Source organism: Struthio camelus, chromosome 12, assembly GCF_040807025.1.
Source record: "Struthio camelus isolate bStrCam1 chromosome 12, bStrCam1.hap1, whole genome shotgun sequence".
In the NCBI taxonomy this organism is placed as follows: Eukaryota; Metazoa; Chordata; class Aves; order Struthioniformes; family Struthionidae; genus Struthio; species Struthio camelus.
In genome coordinates this window covers 23,864,558-23,880,835 of record NC_090953.1, presented here as the reverse complement: position 1 = coordinate 23,880,835, position 16,278 = coordinate 23,864,558, and the positions used below count along the sequence as shown (strand labels likewise).

General features: G+C 50.1%; 1 protein-coding gene across 1 annotated transcript; it reads left to right on the top strand.

The window, feature by feature from the left end:
• The first annotated feature begins 381 nt into the window (after positions 1-381).
• TBC1D21 (TBC1 domain family member 21) lies at positions 382-12,657 on the top strand. Its single transcript, XM_068958845.1, has 13 exons — positions 382-447; positions 746-820; positions 2,002-2,100; positions 2,929-3,036; positions 4,426-4,529; positions 5,089-5,183; positions 6,510-6,620; positions 7,004-7,104; positions 7,955-8,051; positions 8,824-8,924; positions 11,241-11,357; positions 12,377-12,466; positions 12,566-12,657. The coding sequence occupies exons 1-13, from the start codon at positions 382-384 to the stop codon at positions 12,608-12,610; spliced, it is 1,209 nt and encodes a 402-aa protein (XP_068814946.1). The 3' UTR covers positions 12,611-12,657.
• Positions 12,658-16,278: the final 3,621 nt, after the last annotated feature.

The window sequence follows — 16,278 nt, the reverse complement described above, 5'->3', positions numbered from 1 at the left end:
ACTTTGGAAGCACACAGCCCCCTCCCCTCCTTCTGCAGATGTGTGAAGGAAGAACGAGGGTCTAAAATCCAGCCCCTTCCAAAGCTGTATCTGTTGTGCTGCAGAGCACTTGAAGGCAAATTGAGCTGAGAAATGGAAAGTACCTCCTCTGAAAAAAACATTTCACAGATCAGATCCTCTTTTTCCTCCCTCCTGGTAAGTGTGTGGGCCTTGCTGGCTCCAAATAGACCTCTGTTGCCCAAGAGCCCTCGAGTCAGCTGACAGACTCCCACCGAAATGGGGGGCTGCAGCAACACCAAGGGGACTAGCAGGGATAGAGCAGTTCTTGGCAGCTCTTAGCCATCACCAAACACTCAGCTCTTGACAAGCTGGGAAATGAACATGACAACAGGCAAACTGACTCGCCTGGCCCAGTATCTTGACCCCACTGTGGGCGCTCAGAGCAGAGTAAGTGCTGGGCAAGCATACACAATATACTTTTTTTTTTTTTTTAAATACTCCTCCAGACACTATTTTCAGCTCAGGATATTTTCTCAGGAGGAAAGAGAAGAGATTAAAGCCCAAACGTGTATGTGCAGGGTGACAGAAACGTACCCTGACATTGTATCAGAGCCAGAATCTGAAAGGCTGGTAGGCTGTGATTTACCATGGAGCTTCAGGGCAAGCACTGGACAAAGCGGTGTAGCCTAGTGCCGTGAAGATGTTCCAGTTTAGGCCGCTCTGGCTGAGTCTTCTGGCTCAGTAGTGCACCTTGACCTGGCTCACCTGGAGCCAGCCTGGGTTTTCTGCAGCATGTTTCGCCTGTGCCCCTATTCCCAAGGTGAGCAAAACTGTCACAAGTGTATCAGTAACCAGGACATGGTCTGTTTTCTCCTGGAGGGTGGAGATTTGGTAACAGTTGAATAAACAAATCTGCAAACGGCTGTTGGAGTCAGACCAGACACCTTACCTCCAAGAGTGGCTGCAAGCAGTTCCTTGTGATGGTAATACGTTGACCAGTATGCTCTTTCCCCATGTCTGGTAGCTGTAGCAAGAGCTACCAGACTTGCTGGTTCTTGTTGGGGCTTCTGTGCAGAAGCAGCAGGTGGGATCAAGATCATACAGACTAAAAAAAACCAAAAAATTGACCAACCCCCCCTTTTGTAAGCAGAACCAAAGAGGGTTCAAAAGCACGGGGCATGCAGATCTGAAAAGGTGCCCACCTTCAGAAGTCAGACCCGTTGCTAGTGATGTCTGTGCTCATGCACTTGAAGGTCTTGGATGCTGTCGGCAGCTAGTGGCTGGAGCAAGGAGGCTGTTCGCCCTTTGTGGGAACAGAGGGGCTTGGAAGGGAACCTAGGGCATCCTCTTCCTATGAAATAATTTGAAAATACAAGGTGCATGTGCATTAGATGCAAATTTGCATACCTTTTGGAAGTGACTAGTAGTGCTGCTCTCCAATGTCGCTAAATGTAATGGTGTTAATGCTCTCCAGCCTGGTATTTGTGCCAGTGCCCAGATCTAGTAAGTGCACCAGAGGCAGGAAAATTCACTCTCATTTCCCTTCAGTTTGTTACCAGGTTTAAAAAAAAGTCAGCTTCCCTGCTCCCTTTCTGTTAAAAGAGTTGGGCCTCAGTATTGACAGTGCGTTTCCTGAGCATCGCTGCCTGGATAGCCATTTGTCCACGGACTACCTTTTGACTTGAGGAGGTACATTATTGTTTGTTCTGCTGGGTGCAGAACTTTCTAATAACATTTACTCTCCTCGCCTGCTCTGCTGATTTTTTCCTTCCCTTAATTTCTCCTCTCTGGTTGTTTCTAATTAGCAGTTCTAACCTGCACCATACTTGCCTTTCATCCTTTGCTAGAAGTAGGCTTGGACTGGAATTAAATGGAATGATGTAGGCTTGGGGCTGCATTTTCTCACCATGGGAGTTAGGGTGCAGAGGCGACAAGAATTAAGAGCTGAAGGCAAACAGGTTGCTGATGTGATTTGTAAGCCTCAGGGTGGTGTCAACCCAGGCAGCAATTTGGAATCGGAAGAAAGGGATGCAGATGCAGGGGATAAAAAGGCCAGAGGAGGAGGAGGCAGAGGGCAAGCACCAGCCACTTGCCTTTCAGGTTGGGCCCCGAGTGTGAAGGGACTTGAATGCTGGCAGCTTAGAAAGAAAAGGTGGAACAAGCAAGCCTGGGACATGCTGGCAGCAGGGGATGCGTATGCCAGGGAGATGCCTTGTGTCAGACCACAGGTAGTTAGCACTGTGCTGAAAGCTGTTCTTGGGAGGCCTGGGCACCGAAGCAGAGATGCTTGAATTGAAGGTGCAACGGTAGCATGGGTAGCTGCGTCCACCCTTTCCTATGCTATGAGGGACAGGCCACCCTGCAGCTGCATAACAGGGAACTGAGGGAAGCAGTGAAAGGTGGTGGGTGTTCAAGCGCTGCTTACCCAGACAAAGCTGAGACTGAGAGCAAAGACCCAGCCTCATGTTTCACGATTCATGAGGTGACATGCTGTCTAGCTTGGGAGGGTTTGAAGGTAGGACTTCCAGACCTGAGCCACAATGCCTTATGCTAAAAGAGCCTCTGCTCTGCATTTATCAGCTATTGGAGTCTCAGTCCCTGCACAGCAGAAATCTGGCAATAACTCACATCTGTGGTCATACCTATGCTTCTTGAGCCGAAGAAGCCGTTTTCATTACTCCAGCCACAGCAGCCATCTGGGAACCCAATCAATTCTTGTAAACAAAGCCAAGGTGGGACTGTAAACCTCTGTTTAGGGTTGCATTACCTAAAATAGTCAAGTGTACTTCTGATAACATTATTGGTCCCTGCTTGGAGATGGCTTGTGCAGCTGGACAGCTTCTTTTCTCCTGTTGTTAAGCCCAGGAGAGACCCTTACCCCACTCTCCTCCTCATCTGACTAACCCCCAGCTCTCTTCCTGCCTCTAGGAAACCACGAAGCTGCCCATTGACCAGAGTGAGTGGGAAGGCTATTTCGATGAGAGTGGCCACCTGGTGAAGTCCTGGGATTTTATTTCATCCAACATCCTTGACAGGGTAAGGAGATCTGAAACAATGAGAGTGATGGGTAGTGGAGGGTAACGTGTGTCATCCTCTTGCCTCGGGGAGCTCAGGTCTGGACTGAGCAGCAAGTCTGTGCTAGACAGCACAGGGAGATGGAGCAGGGACCTTCAAGCCACCTTCATTTTTCTCTCAGCACGATGCCCGGGTGGTGCCCACCGGTGAAAGCCAGCAGTTGCTTGTGGCTGCTGAGGGGAAAGGCTCCAGGAAACCAATAACACTCCTGGGAGCAGCACAGAGCTGTGAAACACTTCTGGCCTCTATGAACATTCCCAACCTCCCACCTGGCTTCAGAGCAGGTTTGCCTGGGAAGGCAGCTGAAGGGTTAACGTCCCCTGGAAAGGTGGCGCTTTTTTTCCCCCCTGGTTTTCTAGACTATATAAGTTGTTGATCAAACAGCATCCTTCTGCCTAGCGATGCTGCACACTTATCCTCATTTGGCATTTCTTGCTTGCTTGCTTTCTTGCTTCTTCTTCTTTTCTTGCAGTTTACAAATTAGTCAGCTTTGCCCATTGAGGAAGAATTGATTTTTATCACAAAGCACTTTTTTTTTTAAGCCTCTAAAAAAAGCTTTTCATTTCCATGAAAGGAGCCAGGAGAGCTCAGAGATGAACCCAGACAACCTGTCACACTTTTCGAGAGCTGTGAAAACACTCTGGTTTCCCATTGCCTGGGCTGGTAGTGAGAAATTTCACTATTTGTGCTTAAATGCAGCCACTTTGGTCTTGAACTGACCCTTGTGGAAACAGCTGGGGCTGCGTGTAGTTCAGGTGATCTGGGATAACGTCTGGCCAGGCCATGCCTTGCCCTCTAATGACATGATGCCTGGCAGGGGCTGGGACCCCGTGGACATGCAGGACTGGTACGCTGCCTCCCGAGAAGTTTCGATGTTGGGAAAATGCTATTTGCTGTGTGGTGGAAAGTTGTGGTTTGTTTGAACATGTTTGTTTTGGAGTATCTTGGTGAAAATGCTTCTGAAATTATGACTGAGATAGAACAACTTTATTTAAAAAAAATATTGCAGCCATTTTCTGTTGAAACTTTTATTGTTTGTCAGGAAACCTTCCTGAAAACCCCACATACTGGCTGTTCACCAGTTTGTTTTTTAAGTGAGATGACAACGTGGAAACATTTCAACCACAATGCGAAGTTTCCTACTAATAAAATGGGAAAACCTAAAAGCACTTGTCCAAATAGCGTGATCTGGGCCAACACCATACAACCAGCTCCACAAAAGACTATCCAGATAAGAGCACAAAAGATGCTCCCAAATGTACTGCTGGGGCTGTGGTCTCCTGTCGAGCCACCTGGTATGCCATGCTGGTGGCTGTCACCCTCCCAAGCTGCCTGTGCTGTCGTCCCCAGGGCCTGGACCCCTCCGTGAGGTCAGAAGCATGGAAGTTCCTCACCGGGTACTACCCCTGGAGCAGTTCGCGAGACGAGAGGCTCGCGGTTGAAGGCATGAGGAGGTATGTCTGGCTGTCTGCCTGGCTGTCCACCTTTGTTAGCTGTTGGGTAGCACAGAGCTGCTTTCACATGCAGGTAGGTAATTTTCTGTTGAATGCTTATGTTACCCTATGAACGGATGCCAACCTCTCTGAGGTGTCTGTCTTTCACTTCAGGTTGGGGTGAAGGCAGATGTTTAGAGACTGAATTGATCTCTTGGTGTGCAAGGTGCCTTTGCTGGCTTGACATGCTCCTGGGGAAGTCCCGGGCCCTTCCCGGCCCTTTAGTTCCCAGAGCCCTGGGGGCAGATACTATTATTTTAGCCATTCCCTTTCATGCTTTTCCCACTCTGTTCTTAGAGGTTGGTGTTTGGAGACCTTTTTCCTCTGCTGCTGATCCAGAGCCATTTTGGGGTAACAAGTGGGAGACAGTGTAGCTGGTCCTACCGGTCCTTCCCAAACCAGAAAAGCTTACTGCAAAGCTTTAATGCAGCGGGTTTTGCTGTTTGCCACATGCCCAGGGAAACGGCTGGGCAATGTCCTTGCCTCCTGTGGTGGGCAGCCATGCATCCTCTTCTTGCAGGAAGAGTTATGAGTCCTTGGCCAAGATGTATGACAAGATACAGCCATTGCTGGAGACACAGTTCAGGGGTTTCTCTCAAGTCTGCAGTTTCATCAGTAAGTGCTTACTTGCTCCTCCCCTGTACAAGCACGAATGCTTGTGCATCTGCATGGTCTTCAGGCATATTATAGGTGCTGGATTTCTACCTGGTTTGAGCTAGATGATCCTTCTGCTGTGGTAGCTGGACCTGGTGGGAGAGAGCCCGGGGTGTGGGTGGCTCTGCCTTTGGAAGGAGGTGCAGGGCTGCAAACCTGCTCGCTAATACGCGTTCGCAGCTGCCCTGTGCAGGCAGACATGCTCACCTCGTGTCTGGCAGAGCTCCAATGCACATCATTATATTTCTGAATACCTAAAATTCTCCACAGCCATTCCAATTTGTGACATTTTTCTACCTCTTTTCTCATCCTGAGTTGCTGTATTTGACTGCTAGAGCTGGCACCTGCTACAACACTGCCTGGAGCCATCAGCTTTTCAGTGATGGGTCAAGTGACCCAGAGAGAGAGAATTACATATAGAAAGACAGGAGATAGAGATGTCATTAGAGGGAGGCTGGGAGTCTGGAGATCACCCCCAGGCCCATTTTTTGTGGATGAAAGGAGCTTACTTCAGTGAATAGTGTTATTATATTCAGATTCCCATTTAGGTTTCTCCAAGTTGTACAACAAAAGGAATATTAAATGATATTGCAAAATTTATGTTACAAATCAACGTAACCTGCATAAATCAATCCAGCAGAGGCAAGCAGGTAGGGTTTGGGGTTTTTTTCCTTCTTTTTTAAATGTCTTGCTGAGTTTGAGTTGCTTCTTCAGAAATGAAAGATGCTACATCCAGCTGGAGAAGACCTTAGAAAAATGTAATGCTTTCAGCCAAATATAGCTCCTTGCTCCCTTCCTTTTTTCCCCTCCTCTCCATGACTGGGTGAAGAAGAAATCACTCTCCACCTTTCTGTACAAAGTGGTCTGTTTAAAGAGCTGTTATGAGATTAGTCAAGCTTTTCAGAACTAAAACTTTTCATACGTGCAGGCAAATATGTAGACAAAACTTTGAGATAGAAGGGAAGCAGGGTAACAGAATTCTTGGACCAGGAAGAAATCTCTGGTGAAAAACAGAGCAAGAAAGCAGTCTCAGAGCCCTCTCGAGGGTTTCCAACCACATAAGGATATCACCTTTGAACAAAGAGGTCACTTTCAAACAAGTCTAGATTGCAAGAATGACTGCACCAGCTCAAAGTCCGTTGGCCCAGCTCTGTCCAGGCCACTTATTTTGCCTGTTAAGTTTTCTGCAAGGCCTTTATGCATGCAGGACTGATGGTGTGAAGCAGCCTGGCATGAATGTTTTGCTCCAGATGTGAAATTCAGGTGCTCATTTCTCCCTCCTGCCAGACTCGGACCTGCAGAGACTGTACACGAGAGATGCCCAAGGCCAAACCAGGGTGGACAAGAAGCAGATGGAAAAGATCCTTTTGCTGAGCTACGTATGCAACATGGAGGCTGGTGAGTATCTGGGGAGCATCTCATGTGTGGCCCCAGAGGAGTTTTTCCTGGGGAAGACCTTTTCCCAGCTGAGTTCAGGCCCCATGGTGAGTTAGCAAAGGGACACTGTGCTGGCCCTGCCTGAGCCCCTGGAGGATGTTCTTCACCCGCTCTTCTCTAGGTTTCTGGGGACTCCCCTTGCCTTTCTTTTCTTTGTTCCTCATAACTCGTTCTTGCCTGGACTGCGTCCTTGCTGCTGCCCTGCTGGGCTCTACCTGACCTCTCGCCCAGCCTGCTCTTGGCACGACCACCTGGCACTCCCCTAGTGCGCAGCTGGCAGTGCCAATCTCGGACTCTGCTGTTGGGTACATGCAAGTGCATATGTGTGTCCTCTCTCCTGGCAGAGTACCAACAAGGCTTTCGTGAGATGCTCCTGCTCTTCCATCTTCTAGCTGAGCAGGAACATGAGATCTACTGGCTCTTCCAGTTCTTCCTCCAGAAAACAGTAAGTTTCTGGGTGCTTCTTGCCTGGGTGAAACAGTCCAGACGGCAAAAGTCCCTAATCAATCCTGGCCTGACTTCCATGCCAGGAATTAGGCTCTCAGGAGAAAGCAGCCACCCATAGTCTTGAGCCTTCAGGCTCACCTCCGCACCCCCACCAGACACAATACCTTCTCCTGGCCACCGCAGAGTGACCGCTGGTTTGGGCTGACCCTCTTCATCCTTGCCATGTCAGACCCAGGAGTAGGGCCAGGCTCAGGGGGCGTTAGTGGGGATGGCACCATGGTGAGATTGCAGAGAGTAGTTCCGCAAAGTTCAGCTGAAGGAAAACACCCCTGCTGACTCTGGAGAGAGGCAGGCGGGAGGTTTCTGAGTTTTGTAGCTGCATACGCCCCCGGGTGAGCTCCCATCAGTGCCAGCATCTGCTGCCTGCCCCGAAAGACAATCCGCTCAGGATCCCCATGTGTCTTCAAGCAGCAGGCAGGCAGAGATTGTATCCAGGGGCTGCTTAGCATAAGGCAGATGAGTTCACCCGTAGGGGAATGAAGGGACACATGTAATCGATTACATTATCTGTGTGCCCTGTGTCTTGGGAGGGTAAAAGCCTGCCGCTGCCCCTGACTGTTAGAAGTGGGCATTGCTTAATCAGTAGCACCCTATCTTGCAATATTAGCTAGGCCTGGATTCAAACTCTGCTGGTGATCTCTACAGGGACTGGAGCCGTGGTAATGGGGGTAAATCCTCCATTAGCAGGCCTCTGTGCTTATGGGAAGGGTGAAGCTGGCTGCAGCTGTAAACGAGCTGGGCCATCTGATCTTCCCCTGCTCTGCGTTCCTGCTTTCTGTGTCCCCCAGGAGCACAGCTGTGTGATGAACATAGGTGTGGGGAAGAACTTGGTCATGCTGAAGGCATTGATTACATTTATGGATCCCACCTTTGCAAAACACCTGGGTAAGTCTCAAGCCTCCTCACTGCCCTCCAGCCCAGAGAAGATGCTCACATAGGCCAGGCAGCATCATTTAGAGAGGATGCCAGCAAAGGAAGGTAAATATTTGCACAGTGATAGGCTTCACCTACGCCTGCTGAATATGCTGAGAATGTAGGTCAGGGACGCTGAGCAGGGGTCACTCATCTTGGATCTCCTGAGACAACTGCCTGGGAGCAGTTTGAAAGACCTTAGCCCTGTGCACTCATTTTTCTGTATTTATCTCCCTTTCCTCTGTGAGTTGCATGAAGATGGAGCTGAGGCTGCAGCCTTCGAGCATCTCCCTGAGCTCTCCCTCTGCCAAACTGTCCTTCCATTGGAAAGGGTGGGTCAGCCCGTCTTTGATTCATGCTGATGCTGCTACGGTGGAAAATGTCCCTTCTCCTCCAGGCTTCAGCACAGTCTTTCCACCACTCCCAGTGCCTTCTCTGGCTTACTATGAGGCATGTCTCCATTGGCTGGTGCCAACAGAGCCAAGCCTGTGCAACCCCATGTCAGCAGTGTGACAGGGCACAGAGCTGGTCGAGGCAGGGCAAGCCAGAAAGCCCAGGTGAGAGTGTGGTTTGGCCTCATCCAACCAGGAACAAATTTTGGCAGATGCATCTTGCAGCCTAAGCAACAATCAAATGAAGAAACCCAGCCTGCACGTGTGCTCCCTGCTCCACAGCCTAACTGCCTCTTTTTGCCTTCAAAGTCCAGCTTAGTTTCTGATCAGAGTTTGCTCTTCTCATCTTTCAGAAGGAAAAGGCACACAAGTTATTCAGTCGCTGTTCCCCTGGTTTTGCTTCTCCTTCCAGCGAGTGTTCAAATCCTTCTATGATGTCTGGAGGCTCTGGGAGGTGAGTGCTTTTTAATGACAAGTGTCTGCTTCTTTGAGGGTTGTTGCTCTTTTGGAAAAGTAGACATACCCGTAAACCAAGCCACTGCTACACGGGAATGCTGCTTCTGCAATGCTCAGTGTGTTTTTGGTCACTTGCCCCTCATCCTCTTTTGGTTGCTGCTACTCTACGATGTTTCCCTGGGTGCAGGGTGGTCAAGTTGCCCCATGTCCGGAAGGGAAAACAGTGGTGTGTTGCAGGGCTGGTGTCCTGCCGTGAGTCCTGAGGATGGTGTAATGGACAACAGAGGGCAGAGTCTTGGGTGGCTTTCAGCTTCCAGTGGGCCCTGTAGAGAGATTCAGATACTTGGGGAACACCTGGGACGATGAGGATTGTTGTCATTCATATGCTACTGTAGTGCTTTGGCCAGGTATGTTGCCCTTAACAGATAAACAGTCACTGGATCCAAACTCTTCAAAGCTAGAAGATATCTAATTCTCTATTCCTAGCAGAGAATCTTGAAGGGCCTGGGTTTGGTATGAGATCTGTAGCACTTAAATGCCTTTTAATCCAAATTTAGGTGGACTTTAGCTCCCATAACCCCAAAGAGTTGTTGTTACCACCTTCCTCAGCCATGTCTCAGAGCATCTGCAGCCAACCAGCGCTTTCTTTTCTGAGCGTGTGATAAAGATCCTGCTCTTAATCATCCTCCTGAGCTCAGGGGCATCGCTTTGAGTGTGGCAGTACCTTGCTCAGGTGGCTGAAAACTTATTGCTAGAGCTCCCAGTGGTTTACAAAGCAGGCACCAGCCCAAGCAGAGAAACCTCAGCACTGTCACTGAGCCCTTCAGCGAGATCTTCTAAGCCCTGATGCAGTGCTCTTTGCCAGCCTAAACGGCTTTGTTGCAGGCTGTGGGGCAGCGCGATCTGCACCTACATGCAGCTGGCCCTGGCAGAGCCCTCCCTATCTAGATGTGGCTCTGGCATCCACAGTGGGACTCCAGGAAGGAGAGAGGCAGCTGGAGCAGCAGGATACCTCACCCTTCCTGCACAAGCTTCTCTCTTTGCATCTCATTTCTCAGCCTTTCTCCCTGGTGGCTTTGATTATCTCAATTAATATTTGCACAGACTCTCTTTTTGCGCTCACCCCTCTTGATGAAGTCTGTGCGGCAAGTGTTGGTTCTAATTATTCTCTGTCTGGGCTGCGAGACCTCGGGGCTGTGGGAGCCCTGTTGGGGCAGGGAGGAAGCAGAGAAATCCTGGAGACAAGAGCAGGTCTTTGAAACTGGCTGTAAACCGCCTTTGCCCTAGGGCGGCAGGGTGGGCTACATTCGTCAGCACAGCCTGGCTGGTCCCAGGTCTGTTTTGAGGGTGTCCACATACATGCTTATTCAGAGAGTGATTCTGACGTGCATTCAGTTAAAATATCTCTGCCTCAATACTTTTTCTCTGCCTCCTACTTTTCCTACCTCCCTGGCTGGGGAAGGCTCTTGCACAGAGCTAGCTGGGTCAGGCTTTCCATTTAGATGTAAGCTGAGTTCTGTAAAATAGCTGATGTGCAGCTAGGGCAGTTCTGAGCTTTTCAGGCCTCCAGGACTCCTTCTTCCTCAGAGTCTGTGCTTAAGCATCTTGGAGCACAGAGAGCTCCATAGAAAAAAACAAACAAACAAAACAGCCCTCACCTGACAAGAAGATTAACTGTGGAACTCCTTGCTGCAGGATTTTGAGGATGCGAAATGTCAGCAGGGTTCAGAGAGAAACTTGGCAGGCTGATGGCAGAGACACCCCTTCAGAGGCTTCCATGGCTCAGGAAGTCCTTGTAAATTATTGGTGACTAGGAGGTATCCAGAGCAAGTATTGTTCATGCCTGCCTGGACTGTTACCCTTCCCTGCACACCTGCTTTCAGTGAACCTCAGGAACGGAATATAGGGCTACATGTAGCTCATTTACTACATCTGCTCCTATGTTTTTATGGCAAAGGCATCCCCCAGACACCTCCCTCTCTCTGGGGTCCCAAGTGCACCAGGTTTGACCTGTCTGCACTGGCTGTAGCCCTCCCTCGGATCATTGCAACCTCTTCTGGACCGGTAACAATCGTAACTCCCTCCCCCAGCACCCAGGGACCTCCTCCCTGTATTTGGGGTCCTTTGAGTCAAAATTGTCAGGAGGAACATCAAGGAGTTTGGGTTGCTGCTTTATTATTTTTTTAGCCTATCAGTGAATTTAGTGGCTAGTATGAGAGGCTCTGGTTATCCTGGCTTGGAGATTTTGCCCATAGGCTTCCCTGATAGATTTTTTTTCCCCTCCCCGCCCTCCTCTCCCATCTGTTCCCCCAAGGTTTTCCTGACAGGGAAGCCCTGCCGAAATTTCCAGGTGATTGTGGCCTATACACTGCTGCAGACAGTGAGAGACCAGATCCTGCGGGAGAACATGGCTGGAGATGACATCCTGATGGTGAGCATGTGTGCGGGGAGCCTGCTGCAGAGAGTTCACCGCCATCCCTCTGCCCTGCAAGGGGAAGGGCATCCCATCCCGCTGCATCACAGCTGTCTGGGGCTGTACTTGGCCCCCTAGCTGCTAGGGCTCAGGAGGAGCTGCTTATTGGTCTTAACAGCAGCCAAAATGAGGAAACAAGGAAAGTGGCTTGAAAGGAAAAAGCTCAATTTGATCATAAATGCAGACAAGGACTTATTTGGGATCATAGTGTAGAGGGAACAGGCTGTCTCTGATTCCCAGCTTTCCTTCTCTCAGCTTCTCTTCCCCGTTTAGCCCTGCACTGCTGGGCTGCTGCCCTGGCACTGTTGCACCCAGCAGTGAGAGCTTTTTGCCGGGATGCAAAAGCCTTCTGGGGTGATGGGGTGAGCCAGGCACCCCAGGATAGCTTGTGATGCAGGTACACAGGGGCTAGTGGAAAGAGTTTCCCACATCTGCAGGTCCAGCCTTTGCGTACCTAGCCTCCAAGCAGAGTGTTTCAGTAATCTAGCATGCCTGTAAAAATGACTTTATTTTCCTAAGAGAAGAGTGAGAAAATTCAGGAGAATGGACGGCCGGGTACTTTAAGATTTTAAGTATTAGGAAGGGGAAGGAACTTTGACGAGGCAAAGGAGGCTCTGGTCTCTAACAATGATTAGTCAGATGGAAGTATGCAAAGGGAACCCTGCTATTCAGCTGTGGGCAGCTATGCCTTTCTCTCCCTTAGGAAGCACCAGAGCGGGACAAGAAAAGGGAGCTAGGACTACACCTAGGTTTTCTGAGTCCTGTGCTTTGGCCTCACAGTGGTCAAGGAGAGGGAATGCAAGGGAAGAGGCAACACGGGGAGAACACATAGAGATGCTCAGGAAAGAGGAGGAGAATTGGACTGAAAATCCAACATGAAATCTGGGACTCCCATCCTCCACCTCTCTCTGATACCTCCTCCCCTGAGCAGACACATGAGACCTCTCTGATTTTTCTCCATCTCTTCCCCTGGCCAGCTCTGTGGGAACCTCATAGACCTGGACGCTGACCAGCTGATCTCTGAAGCCTGCTCCACCTACAACCGCCTCCTGAAACATGCAGCCAAGGTAAGGGGCAGGGCCTCCCCAGGGAGGCAGCTGGGCATGGCCCTTGCAGGGCTGAAGGGAAAAGGCCATCATGTCATGATTTCAACTGATCTTCCTCAGGTGCCGACTGCACTGATGGAGTTCTTCACCCAGGCAAGGAAATAGAAGAAGCAGGAGGCAGGCTGGTTGGGTTGCAATAAACATATGCATGCAAGCTGGTGTGGTTTGAAGGGGGAGAAGAGGGAAAAGGGAGTTTATCCTGGCTTTTTGGGCTCTGCTGTTGAAATGCACTAATCAGGAGACTGGCTCTGACCTCATGGCCCAGAGCGGTTTGTATGGATCTTGTGGCCAAGACTAAAATCCCTGGCCATCAGCATCCAGCTTTGATCCTGCTGTCCTGTTCCAGCTTTTACCAAGCTGATAACATCCCAGCCCAAGATAGGGTATCATCCCTACCTGCAGCATTAGTAGTAGGATGAAGAGAAGCAGAAAGGCAAAGGGTCCGTTTGGAGACAAGATCTTCCCAGCTCCTCTTTCCTCCTGGCAGGGCCTAGGCAGAAGGACAGTCCTTCCCAGATATGAAATCACCTGGTCCCCAGTCATTCATAGTGGGGGATCTGGGTATGTTTTAAGGCTAGCTGGCACCTGCTCAGATCATGTTAACGTCCCAGCTTCTGTGTTAATGAAGCCCCAAGGCTGACATCAGATATCTCATCTTTCAGCATGGGAGAGCCCATGGCTTGCTCATGTGCCACTGGTTTGATGAACCAGACTGTGCTGGGGGAGGCACTAATTTGGCCACGGGTGTGGAAATTGCCATCCGGTGGGGCTCCTTGGATGGTCCCTGTGGGTGAGCATCCAGGCCCTGCTTGGCGGTCCATCTCTAGCCCAGCTCCAGCACATCAGTGAGGCTTCAGCTCTTTGCAGTGAGTACGGAGCTGGCTGCAGGGGAGGAGGAAGAAGTTACCAGCTGTGTGTGGTTTAGTCTCAGCTTTGGCAGAGGAGGAGATCTGTGGCGAAGAGGGGAGGCAGAAAGTAAACATCTCCCTGCACTGCACTTTCCCTCTGCCCTGGCTTCCTCCCTCCCTCAGTTACTTTCCTTTCAATTGGAAAGAGCCAGAAGGGCCAATATTTCCTGGCACCTGGCTAGTTAAGGACAAAATAAATAAGCACGAGGAGGAAAATTGTGACTGAAACGGAGCACAGCTACCCACTGAACTGTGGCATGTTCAAAGTGACCTTGACAGATGCTGGGGAACCTGCAGGTGACACTCATCAGACATGACAGGAAAGCCGAGAACAGGCTGTTTGAGAGGCTGTGGCACGACTCAAGATGCTGCGAGAGTCACAAGAGCTTCAAACACACGGTGTGTCCCCTTGATCCTGCAAAACGCGTCTCCCTGCGGAACGGGCTGGTTACCAGGGGGTCTTGGGACCCTGTAGCATTTCTGTTATGGGCAGTTTGGCTGCTGCTTTAGATGTAGAAAGGAAGATACTGGTCACAGGAAGGATCTCTGTGTGTCTCTGTTTCCTGTGGGTGGTTTTGTGCTCTGCTTGCCTTGACTCTCCTAACTCCCTTCAGGGCTGCTGCCATGTCACTTCCCACCTTGGCTGAAGTCACTCCTTCATCAGGACATCTCTGCTGGTGGCTGTCGGTGGCACTCAGCCAGCAGCTCTGGCTCCAGAGGAAAAGCCACCCCTGTCCCAGCCCGTGGTGAGGAGAGATGCAGACACCTAACACCTTCCTCCCAGGCTGACCACAAAAGCAGGACCTGTAATGGGTTGCCTTGGAGGTGCTGGTATCTTCCTTTATAACCAAACTGTCTCCAGTTCAGGACCTGTTTCCTTCATGCCCAGTCTCATCTTTCTCTCCAGGCTCTTGACTCCTTGGCTTATCCCCACTAAGTAGACTGTCCCAGGAGAATCCTGGGAATTGCCTCTGCGGTGCCCTGGTGCCTCTGTCCTCTGAGCCATCAGACCATGCTTACACCAAGGCTCTGGGGTGCAGTCAAAGGCCTCACTATGCCTGTAGCTCCACAGCTGCCAAGAGTTGCCACCCCTTTTTTACAGATGGGATACTGAGGCAAACAGAGACAACTCAACTTACTTGGGGGTAGGAAAGGGTAGTATCACTGCCTGTGAGCACAGGACTGGGTGAGGTCCTCAGACAGCCCCTTGGCCATGAGATTGCTTTCCCTAGGTGGAAATCAAATCACTATGTCAGTGGGTCAGAAGGTGGAGGAAAACTCAGACCTCCATGGCTGGTACCTGGATTGTTACTGAGCACTGCAGTCGGGACACTTGTGGAGCATCTTTAGACCCATGAGTTTTTTTTCTTCTCCCTCTACTCAGAATGCATCTCTTGGCCACCAAACTGATGCAGCCAGCACACCTTTCTTCCTCACTTTTTTCCAAGGGGTACAGAGATGATTGCTCTTGGAGTGCTGGCTGCGTGTTGTGTCACAGTCAAATGTTATACATCACCAGCTGAACAGCAGGGAGCTCTTCAGTCCTTTGCCAAGTTTGGAGACTTTGTCATTTCCCCAGAAAGACAAAAGCCACAGAAGGGTCATAAATCTCAGTGAGGGTTAGAGAAGGAGAAGAAAGAGACTCCAACTACCATGAGGAATTCATTCATCCTCACCCGGGTTGGCAGGTGGAGCAGAAAATCTGTCGATATATTCAAGGCCCTAATAAGTTTCAAAGCGTCCAGTGGATATTAATACAGAGCTGTAGCTTACCTTCTCTGCTGAATGGCTTTTATCACTCCAGACACTTTTGCTGACACTGAGCTATTTGTTTTGCAATAGATGCTCCCTGGGCAGGGATCAGGGGAGGCTGAGCTAATGCCGCCTGACATACTTCATTTAGGAGATAAGAAGAGCTGGTGAGAGGAGAAGAAAGGTGGAAAGGACTCCAGGGATGAAAGCCTTCTTGTGCTTCTCTGGGAAGGGGGAGCCTGTGAGCACAGTTTGAAGGACCCTGATGAGCTTTGGGGAAAGCCACCAAGGAGCATGTGCGAAACAGCCCCCGGCTCTGGGTGTCCTAGTTCTGCTCGATTCTTCCCAGACCAAGCTGAGGGCTGTCTCCTGGGATTATGGTGTTAACCAAAACACAGCTTTCTGCCTGGGGAAAATGGGAGGTGTCAGATAGCCTGTGCCCAGGGGCTGGTCTAGGACCGAATTCAGGGTAAGCATGGCCAGACCTGTGAAGTTCATATGGGGACCTGGCAGGGAAGTGACGATTCAGGCTGCGGTCTACTGATGCAGGAGGCGGCCTCCAGCTCGTCATTGGGGCTCACTGCTAAAAGCAGCAGCTCCTATTCTTTCACAAGGAAGAGCTCACAGAGGGCAGAGTTAAGGGTGTTTTGTTATTTGTTATTATTTCAAGACATTTTATGAAACAGAGCATGAAGGTGAAGAGCAGATGTCCCGCCTTTGTCTTAGTGGGACGTTGCAGCACATTTGCGCCTTCGTAATTTAAGTCCAATGTTGTTTTCCAGCTATTTTTGTGTGCAGGAGAGAATTTTAACAAGCTCTGTTTGTCTTTCCCCAAGAGGGATTGTTGGGCTGAACAATTTCCTGGATTTCTTTCTGGGGAGAGGAAACGGTTGGTTTACGGGAGGTCTGAGAATATAAAAAAAATGACAAACACAGAAGAGCATGAATTCTTAAAAGAAATCCTGAGAAAACCTGGCACTGAAATGGAGGAGGAAGAGGAGGGTGGCGAAGAGCAGGTGGAAAATTTTAGAAAATAGTTGTGCTGAGGATTTGGCCCTCTTTGAGCTCCTTACCGTGTAATGGCAAAGCTATTTGGTGCCTGCACATCGTCTT

Coding starts and splice junctions, on each gene's coding strand:
- TBC1D21 (XM_068958845.1), top strand. CDS start 382: ATGACAACAGGCAAACTGACTCGCCTGGCCCAGTATCTTGACCCCACT. Junction 8,925..11,240: donor ATGTCTGGAGGCTCTGGGAG/GTGAGTGCTTTT, acceptor TGTTCCCCCAAG/GTTTTCCTGACAGGGAAGCC. Junction 11,358..12,376: donor CTGGAGATGACATCCTGATG/GTGAGCATGTGT, acceptor TCCCCTGGCCAG/CTCTGTGGGAACCTCATAGA.